General features: G+C 44.3%; 1 protein-coding gene across 2 annotated transcripts in view; it reads right to left on the bottom strand.

The window, feature by feature from the left end:
- CDC42BPB (CDC42 binding protein kinase beta) overlaps positions 1-23,875 on the bottom strand; it is a 1,057,701-nt gene that overhangs the window by 605,032 nt on the left and 428,794 nt on the right. For both annotated transcript variants that reach the window (XM_085626326.1, XM_085626327.1), the window contains exons 12-13: positions 8,791-8,924; positions 4,973-5,215 (exon numbers count right to left, since the gene is read on the bottom strand). In XM_085626326.1, coding sequence (XP_085482452.1) covers positions 4,973-5,215; positions 8,791-8,924 — 377 coding nt within the window. The remainder of the gene's footprint in view (positions 1-4,972; positions 5,216-8,790; positions 8,925-23,875) is intronic.

Here is a 23,875-nt window from a genome sequence, read left to right as displayed (position 1 = left end):
CCTTGCTGGTCCTGGTTCTTTTGCCAATGAGGGGTTTGAACCCTCTGTTGGTAATTGCGCCTGTCATTTCCCTTGCGGCGTCGAAACTCTTTCATCTTTTCAAGCCCGACTGCTTTCATGGTCTCCAGCTCTGCTTTCATACGGGCCATTTCCTCGTCTGCATGGGACCCAAAAAGAGAACTACCGGAGAAAGGCAGATTTAAAATTCTTGCCTGCGCTTCCGGTTTCAAGGCCGTCAATCTAACCCAGGATGTTCTTCTGGCTGTGACTCCATGTGCATATTCATGCGCTGCCAGTGTTGCCCCATCCGCCGCTGCACTTATGATCTGGTTAGAAACCAGACTCCCCTCATGCAAAATCTCTTCAAAGTCCCGTCTGTCCTCTGATGGAACTTTTTCAATGAACCTCTGAAGAGAGTCCCATAGTGACCTATCATAGCGCCCCAGAAGCGCCGAGGCACTTGCCACCTTCAAGCTTGAGGATGCTGAGCCGCAAACTTTCCTCCCCCAGGAGTCTTGCGTTTTACTGTCCTTATCTGGTGGCACCGTTGAAGATCCAGCTACTGCATGCGTCTTTCTGGCAGCGGCGGTGATGACAGAGTCCGGTGGAGGATCTGTTTTAAGGAATAGCGGATCCTCCGGAGCTGGACGGTACTTTTTTAGAATTCTCGCCGGCGCCGTTTTGGTGGTTGCTGGCGTGAGAAAGATATCCATTACCGGTTGTAGCAAACCGGGGACTAATGGCAATAACGGGCGTGTCACTGTGCGTTCATGAAGAGTTTCAAAAATTATGGATGCGGTGGTCTCCTGAACCGGCATAGGGATATTTAATTTTGTAGCTCCTCTACACAACACTTCTTGAAATGTAGAAATATCATCTACCGGAGATACCCGAGAGGGTGGCGTCTCCGAGAGTGTCGGTGAATAATCCCTTTTGGATGATCTGGAAGAAGGGGAGGTAGAAGGGGTCCTACGGCGCCTTCTCTCTGATCTGGTCGACTCTCTTCTGAGGGAGGCAGACCTGGATCGCCTTCTTGGTGCTCGAGAGTGACTTCGGGATTCTCTTTCTCGAGATCTTGGTCTGATCGGTGTCGCTGGGAATACCACGCCCCTTATTCTTGTTAGCGATGCCTTTATTGCGTCTGGTACAGCAGGGTTCTGAGGCATCTCCCTTACGGGACTCTGAGGTACAGCATTGTCCTCCTCCTGCGAACTTTCTCTTGCAGGTACTGGAGATTGATGCACAAGCTCTGGTGATTCTGATCTTGAACCTGAGCCCTCTGATCCTGAAGGCGAGATAGATATGAGACGCGGTGACTCAGGAGTCGTATATATCAGTCTATGAGGAGATTTTCGCCTTGAGACTGGTCGAATCGTGAGGCGAATATGCGACACCTCCTGCGTACCCTCAACAGAGGGCTGCCTCGACGGTGATAGGCCTATCACCGGAGATCTTTGACTCGAATCTTCGAGGCTCCGAGCTTCTTGTCTCGACGTCGAGATTATCTTCGACGGAGGCTTCATGTACCTCACCAAAGCTTTGGAGACCTGTGAGGACGGAGGCACCTGCCTCGACGTCGACTCCGACGGAGGCACCTGCCTCGACGTCGACTCCGACGGAGGCACCTGCCTCGACGTCGACTCCGACGGAGGCCTCTGCCTCGACGTCGACTCCGACGGAGGCCTCTGCCTCGACGTCGACTCCGACGGAGGCTCCTGCCTCGACGTCGGCCCTGACGGAGGCGTCTGCCCCGACGTCACTCCTGACGGAGACTTTTGTCTCGACGTCGAATGCTCCGACGACGTCGAAAGCCTCTTCGCCGTCGAACGATGTTTCCTCGACGGCGATCTTGATCTTGACGGCGATCTTGGTCTCGACGTCGACTGTGGAGATCGCCTACGTACTTCTCGCGACGTCGAATGATGTCTCGCCGACCTCGACGTCGAACGATGTCTTTCTTTCGACGACGAACGATATCTCTGTGCAGACGTCGATCGATCTTCTCTTGACGTCGACAGATGCTTTTTCGACGTTGAACTGTGGCGCCGAGACCTCGACGCCGAGCTTTTAGATGCCGTCGACGTCGAACGCATCCGCTTCGACGCTGAATCTAAAGTCGACGACGATTTTCTCTTTGCAGCATGACTTCCCCTTGACTCCTCACCTCTCCGCGACGATCCCGCCGCTGGAGTCTTCGACGCCGAGCCCGACGTCGATGGGGAGCAAACAGGGACCAACTGCCTCGACGTCGACCGTTCTGCTAGGCCATACAGCCTAATCCTCTCCCTCTCCTTTAAAGTCCTTTTGGAAAGGTCTTCACAATGACGACATGTTGCTGGAGAGTGAGAGTCCGGCAGACAGATGATACACACCTCATGTGTGTCTGACGCAGCCTTCTTTTTTCCACAAGATGGGCATGGAACAAATAAAGAAGGCATTTTTCTGACAAAACGGCTGAAAAATCAGTCAGAAAAACACAGGATACTGACTTCCTCACAGAAGTTGTAAGAAGAAGTCCAAAAAAAACTTAAAGTTGTAATAATTCTTGACTAAAGAGTCAAAAAAGAAGAGAGCTGAATTCCAGGGTCCTGACTGAAGGAGCCGGAAAGAACAACTGACCTAACTGTCACCCCTGAGGCATGATGGGATATGGAAGTCAGGGCTGCCTTAAAGGCACGGTGCCAGTTTTTACCTGTACAGGGCTTTTTAGTCTCTATGGTATTATATTGCAATGCAGCCTGCAGGCTGGCAATGTGTTGTACATCTGTGTTTTTCCACAGTTTGTTCTCTTTATTTTTTGCTTTCTCATGAGTGTTTACCTCATTAAAAAAAAAAAAAAAAAAAAAAGAGATTTAGGTGTATTGTTATACCTTTATTTATATATATATATATATATATATATATGTGTGTTATTGGATGTGTATATTTACATTGCCTAGCCTTTTATGGGAGCTGCATTTGCTTGGAAAAAATGATATATGTTTATACATATACAGAGCTGTATATATGTATGTTTTTTACATATATAATTTTATTATTTCCGGGGTCCCCGCACATGGGCGGGAATATTCAGTGCTTATGACTATTGATGAGGATCCCCTGGAAGAGAAATTATTCATTTGTGCTCTAGGGTCAAGAAACAGAATTACTTCAAGCGCCTCCTTTCCATGGGGCTCGTAAAGTAACCCTCTATAAAAGTGATATCCTCAAAGACCTTGAAACGAGGCTCCATAACATTAATCTGACAGACAAACATTTCAAGTAATAATACCTTATGAATTGCAAAGACTGAGGGGATCTTCTTCAAAAACAATGTCCCGTTAATGGCATGAAAAGTTTCAACAAGACAAATAGTTATGCCTCAACAGCACAACTCAGCCGACACAAGGTCTACAACAATATAGGCACTACCAGCATTAAAGTAAACAATAACCCAAAGGCTTATGAATCACTGACTATGTCAGGCCAGGAAACAAGACAATAATGCTCTTATTAAGATATTTGTAATAAAAGATACCCAAAACCGTTACTATAATTGTTTCACATAACTTGTTTGCTATCAATCAGGGCTACAAAAGAATAAGGCAGACACACATTTTTGTACCTTTGAGTTTGGGCATTCTGCAAAGCTGCAGCATTGGGTTGGCGAGTCAGACCCGTACTACCCTTACGTGTCTCTCTATCTCTCAAAGTGTCTAATCTTCAATACAGAGTTCTCAGTGGTTCAAGATTCTACTCTGCCTAACAAGGGTGATTTAGCCCAGGTGTTGCTGCATAGCGGCTGTGTCTCATTCTTCCCAGTTGTATTTCAGTACAAAAAGGGCACAATTCACTAAGATTAACGTATACTCATGAGCAAAGTTGACCATTTTCTGGTATTCACTAACTCCAAGTTTAATTTTACTAATAGTAATAATACAACTGTAAGACTCCCCAGTCCGGATGGAGAACTCTGCACATAAAAAGATAGGACAGGCCAATCATTTTATGTCTTTGCAGTCACATAATTACAATTAGTCAAACTAAACTGAGTTCGTGAACATCAAAAAAAAATTAAACTAACACAAAAGTGTACATTTACCATTGTGAATCAGGCCCAAATTATTTAACTCAAGTGTTGGCTACTGAAATTTCAGAATGTGCAGACGAAATCTCTTCACACAGTCTCCATGGGGTTCCAGAATCACCTAAACTGCCTCCTCCATAGTAAATCTATTTGGCACAATGATCTCTTAGCAGGGACTTATCGCCCTCTCTAAGCTGAATACCCAGCTCTTATGAGACTCACTCCCTGGGAAAGTAGAAGAGCAGTCCTGCTACCACAATATAATTAAAGACAAACATAATGTGGGCTCCACTTGCAATTTCAGTTTCTCTAAGAACTGTGAAGCCAGAGCCAATTGAGTATAGTCCCTGCCGGTTACCAGAAATAGCTGACCTTAAAGATGATACACACATAATAAATGTAAATTCAACTCTGTCCTTTGTCAAGGATGATTGGGTTCTGATTAAACTGATTCCATACCTCATGTTCTGTACTACGGGCAACATGTAGTCTAGATAACAAAAGAACTAAGCAGCCTTGACTCTCATACACATTGAGTAGGTGAGGGTTTGTCATATTAACAGTAGTTGGAAAACAGAATTAACTATCTTCCATTTCCAAAGTTTCAAGCAATTATATCCTTTTCCAGAGCATGGACAGCCTCACTCAACTATAAACAGCCTCCAAGGGTCTATTGAGTTCCCCACTCTCTTTTTCACTCACTCAATAAGTAGGCAGTGTGATAATAAAAGGCAGCAAAGGTTTAAGCTAATCGCACTTTAAGTGGCTACCAAATGTATCCTTGCATTGCTGTCAAATGTGAAAGGTAATTTTATCAAGGGAATTAAAATCTCTAACAGCAATCAAACAGTATTAATAATTGTTATAATAATCAACATAGCTCTACAACGTTTTCCACATTTTTACCTCTTTTCTGGCTTTCTCAGATCTGCGGATTTCCTGTCGCATCCCGTCAACCTTTTGCATGGCAACCTCCACCTCTTCCTCTTTGTCACGAAGCTGTCGAGAAAGCTTTTGCTTTTGAGAGCGCAGGTCTGCCATCCTCTCATTCAGCTCAGAAAACTCTTGCATTGCAAGTTTTCTTTGCTGATGAGCATCCTTCAATTCTTTGGTCTGAGATTTTAACCTGTCCAGAGCTTCATTAAATTGCTGCAAGTAAATAGATGAAAATTACTATTGTATTCCTCCATTTGAACATCAAATGAAATACATATTTGCAGCTGCTATGACATCGCGATCTTAGTGAAATTATGTGCATTTCATTCTTCTGATGTCAATTACTTTGATGTCTCTGCTCGTTTTTAAAAACAAATGCACTAGAGTAATCACAACCATATCTTTGTGAAGGCTTCTTCAAGCTAACTTATAGGGGCCCTGTGTTTGTACACTACTTTATACTGGAGAGCTACGTGTTGCAAGCATTGCCAGATTTTGAACTGAGAGAGTGAAACTGAGATGTAAGTGGGAGAGTAATTTGCCCAGAATGTCATACTTAGGTCAGGTGTCCAAGTCTCAATTACATTTCTGATGGTTCTCACAAAGGTCTGCCATATTTCTGGCTTGTCTGCACTGTTTTCAGGCAAAATGTTCAAGTGATTTATCTGTACATATGTGAAATGCCAACCTGTGGTATGTTTAATCAACATACCTTGTTCTGACTGCTGTTTGAAGTTATCCCAGCACTAGGTTGCAGCAAATGCATTTCTTTGCTACTTGGACAAACCAATTATCCTTAGCCCAAGTAGAATATTACTGAAGGTCCATATTGCCCACACAGACAGTGCACCCACAGGGAAGGAGCCATACCAGTACAGGAGGTGGGAGGAGGAAGCAACTAGCAGAGTGGTCTGCTCTAAACCTACAGCTGAGGCTGTAGCAGCAAAGCAGTGCACAGCCAAACACTGAGCTAACAATGCTGGGCTCCTGTAATGGCACCCAAATCATGCATGCCAAGTGTGCTTCTGTGAAGCAACTGTGAGGCAGGCCAAGCTAAAGTGTTTTTGGCGTTAAGGGTGACAAATCACCTTCCACTGTCAGTAAACTTAGTTCAGTATCCTTGACCTCATCCCCTCTCCAGTGAGAAAAATGTGTGTGCACCTATGAGAAAGAGAGTGAGGAACAGTCGTAGGTGAGGGCACTGGAGGGGGAGGGGGCTGGGGGATAGGGACTGGGGAGGGGGAGTGACGGGGTGGGGGAGAAGGGGGGAGGAAACTTCAAAGCGGAACGCAGACACCCTATCATGTTATCAGCAAATGTACAGGTTGAAATATGGTTCAGTATAATGACCTACATGTTACCGCTGCCCGGCCTCTGGGATGTGGGCTCACAAGCTGTGTACGGACGCCTTATGGCCACGTAAGGAAACGGCACTGGCATTGGCGGTGCAGGGTCATTATGTATGTAAGCTGCTTATCATATTGTTCTGCAATAAAAACGGTTTAAAAAAAAAAAAATCTGAAAGAGAGTGAGTGGGTGTTTTTTCTCTTCCAAAGAGAAAGACTGATACTGCTGGCCAATGGTGGTCCTGGCACACAGTGACCATCTGGCTAGTTCTAGGCAAATTGGCCTTGGATAATGGGTGTCAGTTGTGTGAATAAATGCTTTGTTAGTCATGGCAGGCCTAGAAGATAATACATTCCTAACGGTGCTCTCAAATGACATTTTTCCCATCACGGTCATAACAGTGGCCAATATCTGATAGATTAAGGGCATTTTTTGCAGTATTGTGGCTACCCCTGGCATAACAGTTGCCAATTCTCAAATTGTGGACTTTCCTGAACGCATTCCTGCCATTCTGTTAGAACAAAGGCCCATTAAGGACAAATTTTGGGCATTCAAGATTTCTAGATATCCCTGGCTTAATTGAGATGGAAATCACTTACATTTGATGGATATGCCCAGTACTTGATTATAAATGGTCATGAAAGACAGAACCTGCCTATGTGACAAACCTGGATTTACTGAAGACGAAAAGCTGGAATTATAGCTTTGCTCTTGTAAATGTTTTGATGTATGTATGTCAAGTTTTTATTTGGGGACATTGGTCTTTCTTATCCAAAATGAAAAGCTTGTATCTGACAGTAAAATAGGTTTCTTTTCAGACACTGGCAAGAAAATTTTGGGACAAAAAGGTGACAATTCTAATATTTAGAATAGCTAATTGAGTGACTTCATCATTAGTTCAGAGGTCTCATTTGTGATTGTGGACCAACAATAATGGAAAGAGCTGGCTGTTGCAGAAAGACATGAATTTAGGGCGTCAGTAATAAAGTCAAGGATGATCTACCGCCATTCAGGACTTGAAGCACATAATGCTGGGGATGTCCAAGGCTTGAGGAACTCAACCTGGAATCTTAACACAAGTCTGGGTGGCGCATATATAGGCTGCGTGCAAGGGTATTGCTCCCGAAACATTTACGGATCCAGTTTGATGCCTTGGGATAATTCTAAGGTAAGGGATATGCGTCTAGAAGACTATCAGACATAAGCTCCTGTCAAAAACAATAAAAAAGCAGTGCTCTGTTAATTGCAGCTACTTACAAACCAGATCTTCAAATTACCACGCTCAGAGAAACGACCTTCTTAAGTGACAAACCAATGACCATTTAAGAGGGTTAAGAACTTTCTACATTTCAAAACAAAATGCAATAATTTCTGTGAAAAGGCAGAATGTTTTGCACGGCACTATTTTGGGTGGAAAAAGGGAAAGCTGCTAACCTGTTTTAACTTGCACTGCTGAGTCCAGTAGGTTGTTTTTCTCTGAATATTTATTTGAGGTGCCTCAAAATAATTTAGCATATCAATTAACTGTAACATAGGATTTAATAAAAAGGTGTTAGGCACCTTACTAATTGAGATACCCACCTCTCACTCCTGTCAGTTCCACTTTGCAAGTGTATGTCAAATTTCAACTAACCAGCCATTTGTGGAGACAGATGAGAAGTTCTGCTTTGCAGTCCTCTTCCGTAAGCCCCTATCAGATGGGTTAATTCTCCTGACTTCTGAATGTTTCAGTAACATTTCTACTTCATAACTTGTCATCAATACAAGATGTAGGTTAACATGGGCAGTGCTAAGAAGGGATGAGTTGTCACTGTGTCGCCTACAACAGACTGGACAGGGAAAGCACAAGTAGTAAGAGACAATAGCCATTTGAAGAGAATCCCTTTGGGAGTTGGTCTAACCAGACACAAATGGTCGCTGCATATTCCCAGCTCCCGTGAACATCTGTCCAGGAGGCTGGGCCCTCTGTAACCAAACACACCAAGAAAGGACACAGCTTCATGCTGAACAACGCTCAGGTCCATTGGAGACTGTACTATTATGGATAGATTAAAGGTTTTATGTCTGGTGTTGGATTGGACTTGCTCTTGGGTAATCTCGAGTGATAGGCTAGCAACTGGGTTGTGAAAACGACTAGCCCGAAAAAGACTAGTCTGAAAAAGACATCTATTGTCTGGAAAAGAATTTCAAAGCACATGTGATTGACTGGCTCTGTACCTTTACTTTTAGCCACGCTATCATCTCTTTTGGTTAGAAAGTCTTTCTACCAGTAAGGGGCTGTTTGCTTGTAGGGCATACACTAAGATGCCATAAAAAAAGACCTGACTGTAAGTATTACCACACAGCAAACCATTTTGTTGTTACGTGACCTATGAAAGGATGACAGTCACTAATGATAGTCAACTTAACAAGAATAGCCCACAGTCGTATGTTTAACATACCTTATGAATATCATCTTTTTCTTGTTTCAGAGTTTTGCAATGCTTTTCAAGACCTTTAAGTTTAGTGCTTGAATCCTCATATTGTTGCCTAAGGGAAACTGTGTCTTCAAGTTGTCGTTCTAATCTATTTGAATCTAAAGAGAAAAGAAAGACAGTTTATTTGCTCTGCATTTCAGTAAAGTCAAAAGCTGAGTGAGGTTTCTTCTCAATGTGTCTCTTAATTGTCAAGTTACAGAGACAAGGAAGGGTTTTCCGAATTGGCACGGCACAAGATTAAAGCATAACATTGTGGTGCATTATGGTTGGTCGACAATGCACTGTGGTGATTAAGACCAATATAATGATATTACCACATAATGAAACTCACAATCAAATGAGAAACTGTATTTTGGCTTAGGGATTAAAATGGTGGAATACACTGAGCAAAGGGAAATATAACTTACCTGCAAGATTGAATTCAATGCTTCATCCTAGCTGTACATTAAATGTTAAAATTACTCCTGCCATATCATAATTAGATCAGCGACAAGGTTAAAGCAAGCTAGAGTATTAAGTCGAAATGATGACTGGAACCCCCAAAAAGGAAATTTTAGATGCCATTAACCTTCTTCCCATTCACTGTAGAAATTAACAAATCCAGTGTCAACAGACTAGTCTAGGATAATTATCAAAATAACGTCAAAGGGAAAGAGACTGTGATTTGGTGCCACTGTCAGAAAAGATGAATCAGTGCAATCACAAGTTTTGAAAGATTTGAAAGCAATGCGTTCCAGAAAACATCTATTAACTCCAAATTGAACACACTTTCAAAGTTCAAATACACACAGCTTTAATGCTCTTTCAACAAACTCATGGAGTTAGAAAAACACTGAAGAACATAATATACACTTCTATACGAGGTTCCCTGTAGACATGGGGTAATGATTAATGGCAGTAAAGTCCTTTAAAAATAAAATGGAGAACAGCAACAACCAGTTGAGCAATGAAACACCGCAATTCCAGTGGTATTGATGGTGATCAAAATGCCTTGGTGGAAAAAGAAAAAACCCTCTAAGTGTTCGCAAGGGGTCTCCGTAACCACCTCCAAGATGTACTGTTTTGTCATTGACATTTGTGCAGTGCTCTTCTACTAACAGTAGTCATGCAGCCCTTTTTATAATTTGTCCAACTGATTAAAAGCAGTGGCAGCTGATAATTTTAGCAGGGAGGGGGTGGACGGGACACACGCACACACTCACACCAATGCCTTCACACTGGTGCTTACCAAACACATCCATTCACAACACTTACACATAAATACACGCACAAAACATAAAAAAAATATATATAATAATAAATCACACCTACCTGCTGCAGCTCTGTCTCGGAGGTCCCAGGAATGTTGGCACTGCTGCCTTCTCTCATTGGCTTGACCCTACCTTGTCACAGAGGGAGATGGGGTCAGTGAGAGTTGCTGACCCCACCCCACTCCGTGACGAGGTGTCATTGATTGACACTCAGACCTGGGCACTTCAGGACTTAAAACTGAAGCGCCCAGTTCTGAGCCAATTAGTGACACTCCACTTTGTCAAGAGTGGGAGGGCCTCAAGTTGCTTTGCCATGCTGAAGAGAAAACACCAACAGGAGCTGTGCCATCTTCAGCTCGTCAGACTTCAGCTCAGGCAGCAAGGAGCCTGCGCATGTCTAACTTCTGGCAGTGACTTAAACATGACAAGTGTTTGTTATACTGACCTTTGCTTAGCCTGACAGACACTATTCATGTTGGACAAAAAGTGAGCCAGGGAGAGGGGCGCTCTTGAATATCAGGGAATGAAGGTTGAAATCTTTCCAGATTTTACTGTGGCCGTGCAGCAGGCGCGTCAAGAGTTTCAAGCTGTAAAAAAGAAATTGCAGTCCCTCCACATCCAGTATGCCATGCTCTACCCTGCCCGTCTGAAAATCCAGCATGCGGGAAAGGCACGTATTTTCACGATGCCCAAAGACGCACTTCACTATATTCGACAGCTTGAGCGGCAGGAGACCAGTCGTGTAAGGAGCGCTGGCTCGGACTCCGAGGACTGATCACCTGGACCTCGAAGTGTTAGTTTCATTGTGTTGCACTGTTATTAACGGATCAGGTTGCCTACTGTATAGCGTGGCCAAGTAGTATCAGTGCCTCATTTGGTTCTTAGTCATTATCTGTTCTTTTCAGGTATCACATGCTAGGCTCTATTGTAATATGCCGCCTGTTAACTGTGTTAGACTTGTGTATTGCAGGTTGTGTGCCTTATATGATTGCTTTTGTCTTGAATCCTGTGCAGAGGGCGCATCGACTGTCGATCTGCTGCGTGTTGGTTGGCCTATCACTTTGGTCTTGACCCACCCTGTTAACTCAGGGGGCTGATGGCTACTAGTGACCCACAATATGGGTATTCCCCACAATGTTTTTCCTTTTGTTCTGGTGCTCTATAGCGCCATTGTAAGGGGGTTTTATACATTTCCTTGTGATGGTTCCAAGGATTTACAGACGCAATTGTGTGTCTGTGTTTTTGTGTTGGATTGGGGTTTTCGCAGCATTTGTTTTGTGCTGCTGTGGGTGGGGGGGGGGTCTGTTGGGAATTGCTCTGGCAGTCCTAGAGCTGTAAATGCAGTATATTGGCAGAGCACGCTATATGCTTACTTCTTTCAGTTGGGCAATAGCACGGATATACTTTTTGTTCTAGAAAGACATGACTGATTCCAAGACGTCCACACTATTGTGGTTGAGTTGGAATGTTAGAGGACTCAATAACCCCAAAAAAGTGAGACAGGTGTTGGCCTATCTTGATCGTCATCATATACATGTCGCTTTCTTACAAGAAACTCACCTTACTAAACGCACTGCCATCACTGTTGCAGCAAGATGGGCGGGAGTGAGGCTAGCGGCGTCCTACTCCTCTTATGCACGGGGAGTAATGATTCTTATAAAAAAGGGCATCACCTTTGTACCTATACATGTAGAAGAGGATGATGCAGGGCGTTATGTTAGAGTGCACGGTACGTTATAAGGCACGTCGATAATTCTTGTGAACCTTTATGGGCCAAATGCTGATGATCCTGCTTTTTACGACACCTTATGGGGCAAGATATATAAACTACCTCCGTCAGCCATTATTTGTGGTGGTGATTTTAACACCGTGCTAAATCCGGCATTGGACAGAATGTCGTCGGTAGACCGTCCCCCTAGGAAGGCCATGGTGTCTGTGTGCGATGGTATGGTGTCTTTGGGGCTTACGGACCTCTGGCGGTTGAGGCATCCAACTTCCCGGGCAGGTACATGCCACTCATATGTTCGTCAGTCATGGTCACGTATTGATTTCTGGCTAGTCACACAAGATGTCACCACGTGGGCTGTACAGGTTAAACATCCACCGCAGACATTGTCGGACCACTCCCCGGTGCTCTTCAGTATGTCTCTGCCCTCTCACATACCCTCTCAATTCCAATGGCGACTGCAATCGACCTCTCTGCAGGATCAGGTTTTTTGTGAGGGCATTCGTGAGGCTATCCCAGACTACTTCCTGCACAGCACAGCACAGGATCGGTTCAGACTATTGGAGCGCTTTGGGAAGCATTTAAAGTGACTATACGGGGGGCCGGTATAGGTTTGCAGGCTGGGGTGCTAAAGTCCCTGCGCCGCACTATGGCTACACTGGAGAGAGAATTATGTGATCTCGAACTATGTTCTGGGCAAACAGCAGACCGAACTATACTGGCGGGTATACGAACTAAAATTACAGAGTACAACAGGGTGGCGGAGCAAGAAATTAGGCATATGTCGCGTCGCAGTACTGCTTGGTATTATGGCGAAGCTGGCAGGCCGGGCAGGGCACTGGCCAGCCGTATTGTCAAGCCGCATCACAAGACCTCTCTGATCAAAGGGATCATTGCAGACGATGTCACGCATTACGATACGCCCAATATCCTTAAAGTCTTTGGGGAGTACTATGCGGAGATGTATGCACATCATCCAGCCGCAGATGAGGCGGAACTTGCGCAATATTTAGATGATGTGGCGTTGGTGTGGCTTTCGCGGCGGCAGCAAGAGTTCCTAATACATCCCCTTACCTTGAGCGGGACGGAATTGTCGTGCTGCCGAATGGGAAGTCTGCTGGTACCGACGGCTTGCCGGCGGAATTCTACAAAGAATATATAGATCTGCTTCCCCCCTACCTTCTCCAGTTATATGAGGAAGCATACGAGATGCAATGCTTGCCGCCCACTCTGCGTGAGGCACTCGTGATTATGCTGTTAAAGCCTGATAAACCGCTGAAGAAGTGTGACTCATATAGACCATTGTCGCTGAATAATACTGATGTTAAAATTTTAGCGAAGGTATTAGCGAATAGGCTGAAGTTGCTGCTTCCGGTTATGGTTCTCCCTGATCAATCTGTGTTCGTCCCAACTCGCTCTACGGCCCATAATTTAAGAACGCTCTTTGCTGTAATGCATGTACTCAAGCCCACCTTGCCGGCGGTTGCGGTGCTTCTAGATGCTGCAAAGGCCTTCGATTCTACTTCCTGGTCCTATATGTTTGCAATCTTGCTTCGCATGGGTGTGCCTTTTATTTTTACTAATTGGATCAAGCTACTCTATACTAACCCACTAGCTCGTGTGAGAGTTAATGGTCACCTATCGGAGACTTTTACTATTAGGCGTGGTACGCGGCAAGGCTGCCGTTATCGCCTTTATTATTTGCGCTCATACTCGAACCATTGGCGTGTATTCAGAGGCAACGTCATGCACCGGCGGCATTACGGTTTTATCAGTGTCCATTGGCGGTCTCCATGTATGCTGACGACATGGTGTTGTATGTCCGTGACCCCGCTACACACCTTGCACAACTTATTCGGGAGTATATACGATTTGAGCGGTTCTCTGGATTGGGTATTAACTGGTCCAAATCGCTCATATTGCCCCTTACGGATGGCCCATGCCGCGTTGACCTCGTGTATCCCTTAGCCTGGTGTACGGACACTGTGAAGTATTTAGGTATATAGCTTCATAGGGATCCCCAAACGGTTGTACAATCTAACTATGGTACGGCCGTCACGCGTCTTGAGGGGCAAATAAGTAGGTGGATTAAACTACCATTATCCTTTGCAGATCGCATAGCACTCACGAAGATGATAGTACTACCGCGCTTTTTATATCCATTTTTAAACATACCGGTGCAGTTAACACAGCATTTGTTTGGTCAGCTCCGCTCTCTATTGATCACGCTGGCGTGGGGAGGTAAAAAGCCTCGTCTCAAATGGTAAACACTTACACTTCTGTATGAGCGAGGGGGGTTTGCAGCGCCAGACTTTCATTTATACTATCTCTGTGCGCAGGCACATTATGCATATTATTGGCAGCATGACCCAGCTTATATACCGCACGTAGCAGTGGAGGCTGGTGCGGTGCACACCTTGCCACTTAAAGCTATGATAGTTAACAAATATACAGTCTTTGAGAAAGGGGAATTTGATACTGTCCAGACTACAGCTAGGGCCTGGTGTGATATGGGAAAGCGGGCAGGGAAGTTGCCGTTATATGTCCTTGACATGCCCTTGTTGCACCACTCCGCGCTCTCTGTCACACAAGAAGCTGGTGCGTTAGGAACTCTTCGTGACATGGCTCTGATCACCATGGCAGATGCGTTTCCTGGGGGGCAGTTTGTAACTTTAGACACTGTACCCATAGGGGGGAATGCCAAACCCATGCAATTGTTTGTTAACGCTAGGCTGCGCTCGGCTATGCGTATGCTATATCCACAATTTCCTGCAGAACCACTAACACTAGAAGCATTGCAACTTATATACGTTACCACATCTAGAACCAAGTTAGTCACGAGACTATATAATGCGTCACAAGGGGAAGTGGCCGCAATGGAAATGTCCGCGTTGTCTAAATGGAATGATGTGCTCTCTGAACCACTCTCTGAACAGGAATGGGCTACCTGCTGTCGTCTGACGAGCCAGTTAACAGCGAATGGGAACCTGCGACTGGTGCATTTTAAATATTTACACCAACTGTATTATACTCCAGCTCAGCTGTATAAGTATGGATTGGGGGATTCTGACCAGTGCAAGCTCTGTGGCGCCTCAGGTGCCAATTTCTAGCATTTAGCATGGGACTGCATAAAGGTACATGAGTACTGGAGGTCAGTCACGCAAATTCTGTAGAAGATGGTGGGGCTCACCATAGTTTGTGCTCCGCAGCTCTGTCTCTTGGGTGTTGTAACTAGCATCATGTCAACTCATAGGAAATTTGTAGCTATATCCTTATTACTCGCTAAACGCAGAGTGTCCATGGGTTGGGGGGAGTAGGGCCGCGCCATCTACTAAGCTCTGGTTGCAGGACCTGACATACTGTCGGGACCAACTAACGTGCTATGCTGAGGAATTGCCAACTGTGTCCAGGCCTCGTGATATTTGGGGTCCACTCACTGCCTATCTGCTAACAGTATCTAATGGGTGAGGAAATGTGGGTTAGATGGCTAATTACAATTTGTCCTCTCTGGGGATTGGCGAACCACTGTATTGTTCATCCTCTTGTATGATGCCCTTGGGTGTGATCCGTTGTCTGTGTATCTCTATAGTGCCGAATACTTGTAATGCTATGTGCTGACATATGTTTTGTTTTTCATTTGTACAGAATGTCGGTGTAGTGCCAAAGCTCTGATTTGTATAATAATGTTTTGTACTTGGTTGTTCTTCTGTAAAAGCAAAAACTCAATTTAAAAAAAAAAAAAAAAGATGTAGGCTTGTGCCAGGTATTGATGAGGGAAACCTGATGTCAGCAGCTTGCCGAGTAGCAGGATCCAATGTGTGAGGAACAGTGTGATGGCTGAGGAGCCTGGCCAGGATGGCAGCACCCTTCATCCCCGATTGGTTGTCAGTGCTCAGGGTTAGTAGATACGTATATGTCATGGAAGAATGACTGCAAACAGATAAATGTAACCATGTGGTTAAGGTGGATTTAATAGCCATTTTTACAGCCCTTCTATATCATTAGCTCATAACAAAATATCCCAAAACTTGGTGGGTATTCTCCAATCAATTAAGCTTCATGCAGCACTATTGAGAGAGTATGCAGCCCCATTAGGGCTAATGGTTTAGAAGAAGACAACTAGCAGAACCGTGACACCTTTCTATGCTGCAAAAATATAGAAACATTTTGCCTAGAAATTGTCCTTTCAGATACATAATGAGTTTATGGAAATGTTCCATAAGTACCACTACCAACAGGGTTGGAGAATGTATACCAAATTTCAAGCAACCCACATGAAAGTGTTTTACTTGAACACACACAACTCTGGTAGCAGTACTAAAATTGAAGAGGTGTCCAGGCTCAAAAGGCATATACACCATTTGATAAGCTTAAGCAGAAGATTAAGAGTGTATTTATGGAAAGACCTACATGTGAAAGCACATGGCCTTCTTTGTATCTCCAGTTATTGGGTCAAATTATACACAATTTCTCAATAGAGTTGGTATTGTGGTTCGTTTGACACCAAATGTTGTCGGAGAATCAGCCTTAAATGTTCTAGAAGTCAGGTATGCAGGGCAACAACATCCAGAACATTTTGGCCCGGCAAACCAAAGACAGCTGAAATTCCTTGTCAGGTATGCAGGGCAACAACATCCAGAACATTTTGGCCCGGCAAACCAAAGACAGCTGAAATTACTCTACCAATGGATGAAAACATAAGGTCAAATAAACAGATAAATGTGCACTACCATTCTCCATGGTTTTCAATTTTGCTTGCCATCCGCCAATGCAATACAAAATCATTCACACAAAACTATATGATGTCAATCTAATCCAACACATAATCAGCAATATTAAAAAACATCAATGTTTCAGTGACAGTATAAATAACATGTCAAATCAATGGATCCAAAAGTAACAACCTCTTAGCGGTCTCCCAGACAGGGTTCCGTCCAGGTCATGGCACGGACATCGCCCTCCTGGCAGCGGTGGAGAAGGCCAGAAGCATTCTGGACACAGGAGGATCAGTGGCAGTGATCCTCCTGGATCTCAGTGCGGCCTTCGACACTGTAGACCATCCCACCCTAATCCACCGTCTGGGAGAGATCGGACTAAAGGGTACGGCCTTGAAATGGCTAGAATCCTTCTTATCAGGACGCTCCTTCCAGGTGCGGGAAAACGACAGCTGCTCATCCACCTTCCCCCTCCGGTGCGGAGTACCACAGGGCTCATCCCTTAGCCCTACGTTATTCAACATGTACATGGCCCCACTGGAGAAAAGGGTCAGCTCGTTCGGCGTGTCAGTTATCAACTACGCCGACGACACTCAGCTGGTCGTAACCCTTTCACACCCCCACCACGCCCCATCCGATCTCCACAGCTGCCTCTCCGAAGTACACCGATGGATGAATCTTTCCTCACTGAAACTGAATGGGTCCAAGACTGAGATCCTCTTGATGGGTCACAAGGGGCCCTCTCTACCATCTCACCTTTGGCCCAGTTGCCTAGGTGACCCTCTCGCACCCAAGGAAGAGGTCAAGAGCCTTGGTGTATGGATTGAAAAGGACATGAGCTTCAATACTCAGGCTAAAAGAACGGCAGGAACATGTTTTGGGCTTCTCAGAGCATTCAGGGTCTAATCCTGGCAAGATTAGACTACTGTAACGCCATCTACCTGGGAGCCCCCGAAGCCACCCTGAACTCGCTGCAAAAAGTCCAAAAACGCCGCCGCCCGTCTACTCACGGGCACACCTGGAAGATCCTCCGCCAGGCCGGCTCTTAAATCCCTCCACTGGCTCCCAGTCAGAGAAAGGGTCATCTTCAAGGCCCTCTGTCTGGCCCATAAAACCCTCAACAATAACGGCCCCCCTCTTCTCAAAGAACTCCTTACCCCATACAAAGCGGAGAGAGACCTGCGGTCTAGCGTAGAAAATCTTATAGTAGTTCCTAGAGTCAGAAAAGCCAAGACCGGTGGCCGTCGCTTCTCGGTTCACACGGCCAAACATTGGAACCATCTACCACAAAGACTCAGGACAGAACCGAACTACCTCCAGTTCAGAAAAACTCTAAAGACCCTCCTTTTTCCGCAGACATAATTCCATCAGACGGCTGAAACCCCTGGAGAAACAGGTCAGCGCTGGGATGCTCCTTGAGTTACTACGCGCTTTATAAAACAATTAAATAAATAAATAAACAAAAACAACTATCACAGTGTACGTAAATGTTCATCAAATAGGTGGGATAATACTTTCCTCGCCTTCTTAGAATTTAAACATTTCTTCATTACAGCTAGCAAATTTTACATTCTGTGGCAGGAATGAAAGTGTGGATTTATGCTTTACCAAAGCTTGCTCACCACCAGAGATGATGCATATGTCACTGATAAAAAAAAACTTCTTAAAAAGTAAAATGTGAGGAAAAATTGATACACTTTTTGATGTCTTTGAGCTTGCTAACTAGCATTAAATCTCGTTCAGTGTAATGGGCCCTCTGACCAAATGTGCACCAAATTTAGTTATATCTATACCTTCTTCCTGTATGATCCACCTAGCCAGAGGCAATTGCAGAAATGGTACAACAGGATTCCTAAAAGCAAGGTCTCCACTCTACGGTCACCTCATAATCGAGAGGCAAACCATTGCATACAGCATATGGCAATTTAGAAAATAGACAGGAAACCATATTTAATGGATTAAGTAATTCCTCAAATTACCCCTAGCAGTGTCCACATTATACTATCTAAATCCAAAGCACACGTGTGTCATACTACTCACAAGAAATCAGGTAAGGGAGCATGGTAAGCTCACCCAGACAACAACTTTCTCGAAAAATCTTAAGTTGGGATCCATTTTAAAATCAGGAAGAGAACTTTATTTGAGATATCTGCCTCTGTAAAACTGAGAATCTAATAGTCCAGATCAGTTTAGACACCAGTAGATGCTCTCCACTGGAATTCCAGCCAAAGGCGGATGACCTGCCAAACCAGTTAAACTAGAAAAACCCGACTGTTCTGCGTGCTATACCCTGATTCGAAAATATTCAAGAAATGTATAAGGTTTATGTCTGATAATAGGGGATTGATATCCTTTTCCACACCTAATATGTCATTTTTTCCTAGTGTAGTTGGACCACTTGTTGGTGCTGTCATAATGCTCCATGAGGAAGAAGCCTTCTGTATTATTTCCAGGGTTGTTTGCAAGTACCAGGAATTCAGCACGCCATGAGTCAAACCACATCAGCTTGTATCAACAGGTTAGTTTGCCCCTCAGTAATAGTTCTAGCAGCATACAACGTGTGCTGTTAAATTATGTATTATAATAAATACAAGGAATGCATGTCTGAACTCTCCACTCAAATCCTGAAAGATGGCATCCAATAAAGCTACTTCCGTATCTAGTGCTCAACTAAAGAGGGTCGCTAATCAAGCATTCAGCATCAATGCAAAGGGTTTCACAGCACAATGGACCTTTTGGATGTCATTCTGATGATCACTCAGTCACTGAAGTCTCTCAGAAACTAAAAGCTGCATTCAGATATTGCAATAAAGTAGCCTAGTAGTTACTGTGCGGCCACCAAAGCAAGCCTGTACAGACATAAGTGCTAAAATCGTTAACCAGATGTATGAAAAGCTTGGCTGCTGTGCCGCTTAATTGGATGATATTTCATCACTAAGACCTGGACCAACCTCAACAGGTTGCAACTTCTGTCCTACATTTCAGAAGTACCACACCGCAAACGACCCCAAAAGTGCCAGATATTTGGTACGTAACTGGAATTCTTCTCAGAACCATCTACCTTCTGTAGACACATTACCGGAGCAGACACACCAATCTAAACTGCAAGCATTTAACTATAACATATCTGGGGCACACTTAAATATAGCATGACAATTTTAGGCCTTCGTGTGTTTTAACCACCTATTGACCTCCAGCCTGCTTTCATAAGACGGGTCTTTCTCTGTTGAGCAGAGTCCTTTTGAATGTGCTGGATTTTTAAACTCTTATGGGCTTGATAATGTAGTGGTCCTGAAATAATCAATTGAGTGAAAGGTTCAATAACGCCCACTATTTAAGCCACATGATCTATTCCATCAGTTCTGCTTTCAGAACCTTCATCAGCTCCTTCTTGATTAACTCAATTTTGACTTTGTAAGTTACAAGCTTGCAAACAACAAATATATGCTGAAGATTATGAGCTTCAAGGTCCTCCTGGGTTCCAAGTCCGATTTGGTCAAATTGACAAGGAATCCCAGAGTCTTCAGAATGTCCACCACCAGCATGACTTGCATTTTCAAGACTTTATAATCCTGAGATAGGAAGCTTATTTTGTCAATGCAGATGATCATGCCCAGCGCCCTGATCCAGAGTGCTACAGAGGATATGGGTTGAAACTGCTGCCCAGGTCTATGCTTGGCCCTTTCACCTCAGCTTTGGTGATGTGCCTTCATGCCCATTCTCATTTTCAGTTGCTTCCTGTTTTATCCGTTAGGATGGGCACCACTGATAGGCCTTCTCAAAGGCTCTTTCCTACTCATTGGAGGATCAATTATGTGTGGCACTCTGGTCTGCATAAGAGGTCTTTCACCCCTACTATATGTGGAAAGTGGGATCTCACTTGTCATGACAGTACATTTATTGTATGTCTAACCAAAGGTAATGTGTGCTGTGGAGCTGGGCTTAAATAAAATGCATTTTGCAACCCCTCCAAGCCATCATTTTGAGGTTGTGGCCCGTGTTTCTGCTTGGCCTTTGCAAGCAATGGAGTGTCCTTACTCCCCATTAGTTAACCCATGGCTCGAATGACATCTACCCTCCAGGTAAGAGGTGAATCAGGCCAAAACAGAGTAAGCTTGTGTTGAAGCCTACCTATTGGTTTCACAGATCCAAACACAGCTCACGACTTTTACAAGCAATTATCAATAGCCTTGGATAATCCCTCTCCTAAGTTGTAAGGTGTGCTCTTGTATGAAAGCATACTCTGAACACCTAGATGGGGCATTTAGTGCCAGATTAACAAGATATTTACATTTGGTAACACACTTTCTGCAGAAAATTAATGCATGGTGAAGGTGTGAACGGACACCCATATAGTAGCCTGGCAGATGTCCAGAAGCCGAACACCCCTGGCCAAGGCCTAGTGGCAGCCTTGGGTCTGGAAGAATGAGTCCAAGGCTCTCATGAAGCACCTTTATGGCCAAGGTGTAGCACTTCTTAATGTAAAAACTGATCCATCTGAATAAGGTCCATTTCTGGACTTCTTTTCCTTTCTTAGCACCACATGACTCACAAAACGTAAGCCATGCACTTGGTGCTTCTTGTCCAATCGATATAAAAGTTGTGAGACTTTCTGGAATCCAATCGGTGAATTCACTTAACAAAAATGTATCCTACCTTCCATCCTATAATGCTTTAATATAGCTTTATCCTCCTATCCTCAAAAGAATTTTCAATATTTGTATTGTGACCCTCACACATCCTATTGGTGTCATGCTGCAATATCGGGCCGCACCCTAGTCCCTAAAATCCAGGGTGGGTCAACCATATCTCAGGGACGCCTTTAAATATTGTTCTAATACTAATGGAGATAACAAATCTTAAAATTTAAAATACCTATTGGTCGCCCCGATTTCCCTTTATTTTGGGTGCCACTGGTAGGATTAAAATTTGTGCTAATTAGTTGGGTGAATGTAAGGGGAGGGTTACGACCCAGGTACTCTAATACTGCGTTGACATGTTTTAGTCCTTCACTACCCCAACAGGGTCTTGTGCTTTCATCAGGACTATGTTTATTTGAACCCCATTTGTTTTAAGTGATAATGTCACTATCCAGTTAGTGGTCTACCACAAGTAAGGTTGTAATCCGTCATCCACCACTGGAGGTGCTAAGCCACCTCGTCAAACACACAGGTGTTCTCCTAGAGGCATCCCCAGCGAGGAGCACAATGAAGACCGATGATCTACTACATAGCCGGTATGTGACAAAAGGCATAGATCATGAGGAGATACTAGGCCAGGAGACCCAAAAGCCTCAGAATGATCAGGCATAACACAGGACGTAGCACAAAGAAAATGTTAGTTACTTTCTGTGACAATATTTCTGGTGGATACTCTTCCTGCATATTCCCCACCTCTTGAATTCCCCAGACCCTGACTGGTCCAGAAAACCTTTCTTCATATCTTGATAGCCTTACCCCTGACAGAAGCGGAGTGTTAGCCATGTTTGATTCCGGGAGTGACATGCCGGTGATGGGATGAGAATGACATCATGACTTACCAGTATGCATCTGTTCTTGGCATGTAGAGCTGTAGATCCGCATACTTTTGCATAGATCGCCATCTGGTGTTGGGCTCGGATGTTTGCACTTTGTTATTGGAAAAGTCTTTGTAGTCACGAGATAGGTGACTCCTCCTTTGGTTAGTAGTGCACATGGGCATCGACTCCATCTCCAGATTGTTTGTGACATGAAGGGTGACGATGGAGTTAGTTAGAAAAAGAAAGATGTCCATGTGTAATGCATCTAAGTAAGATAGTACTGCAACACATATAGGTGTTCGGGGAGGCGAGTGGGCGTATGTGGATCTACAGCTCTACATGCCAAGAACAGATCCATACTGGTAAGTAGCATTTTCCGTTCGAGACATATGAGCTGTAGATCGCATACTTTTGCATAGACTATACAGCAGTTCCCCTGTCAGCGGTGCTTACCTGTATGCGTTGCGGTAGTTTGAAAAAGTGTTCTTAGTCCAGCCTGACTCACACTAGCTTGTTGTTTTGCCTGCACATCTACACAGTAGTGTTTTGCGAAAGTGTGCGGTTCAGACCATGTTGCGGCTTTGCAAATGTCATCCATGGGGATGTTTCCTAAGAATGCCATGGATGCCCCTAGTTTGCGTGTGGAATGCGCTCTAGGGGGAATGGATAATGTACGCTTTGCTTTTTGGTAGCATATTTGAATGTATTTAACGATCCACCTGGGAATTCCAGCTTTTGTTATAGGATTGCCCTTATGTGGTGGTGAGAAAGCTACGGAAAGTTGTTTCGTTTTCCTGAAACTTTTTGTCCTTTCAATGTAGTAAAGAATAGCATTTTGACATCAAGTGTATGAAGATCTCGTTTTGCTACTGAGTCTGGTAGAGGAAAAAAGACTGGGAGCTCAACAGACTGGTTAAGGTGAAAGGCCGAAATTACTTTAGGTAAGAATTTAGGGTTTGTCCTACGAACCACTTTGTTGTGATGTATTTGCAAAAATTGATCTTGTATGGTTAATACCTGGAGTTCACCCATTATTCTGAGAGATGTGATGGCCACAAGGAAAGCTACTTTCCATGTGAGGAACTGTAACTCACATGTATGTAAAGGTTCAAATGGGGGACCCTTGAGCCTCGTAAGGACAATGTTTAGATTCCATACTGGAGAGGGTGGAATTCTGGGAGGGATTATCCTTTTAAGGCCTTCCATGAAAGCTTTGATGGGAGGTACCCTAAACATCGACAAGTGTTGTCTGTTGTGTAAGTAAGCTGCTATAGCAGCAAGATGTAATCGTATGGATAAGTATGCCAGATTACATCTTTGTAGATGCAGGAGATAATACATAATGTTTTGAGTTGAAGCATCTAGTGGATTGATTGTGTTGTTATTGCAGTAAACAACAAATCTTTTCCATTTAGCTGCATTGAATGCTCTAGTGGCAGGGCGTCTAGCTTCTCTAATGACGTTCATGCAGTCTGGTGGGAGATTGAGGTAACCAAATTCTAAGACTTCAGGAGCCAGATCGCTAGGTTCAGTTGAGTCTACATGTCTTATCTCCCCATGGTTCTGAGTGAGAAGCTTTGGGGAAAGGCGCAACTTTTGGTGTCGGACTACTGAGAGTTCCAGCAGCGTTGTGAACGATGGTTGTCGGGCCCATGTTGGAGCAACCAGGATCATTGTGAGAGACTGTTGTTTGAGCTTGCGCACCAGTAACGGAATGAGCGGGATAGGTGGAAAAGCGTACGCCAATCTGCCTGACCAGTTCCTCCATATCGCATTGCCTTTGTACAATGGGTGTGGGTACCTAGAGGCGATGTTTGGGCATTTTGTGTTTAAATGTGTG

Source organism: Triturus cristatus, chromosome 9, assembly GCF_964204655.1.
Source record: "Triturus cristatus chromosome 9, aTriCri1.1, whole genome shotgun sequence".
NCBI lineage: Eukaryota > Metazoa > Chordata > Amphibia > Caudata > Salamandridae > Triturus > Triturus cristatus.
Note: the sequence above shows the minus strand (reverse complement) of the source record. Positions and strands in the feature narration are given on the sequence as shown.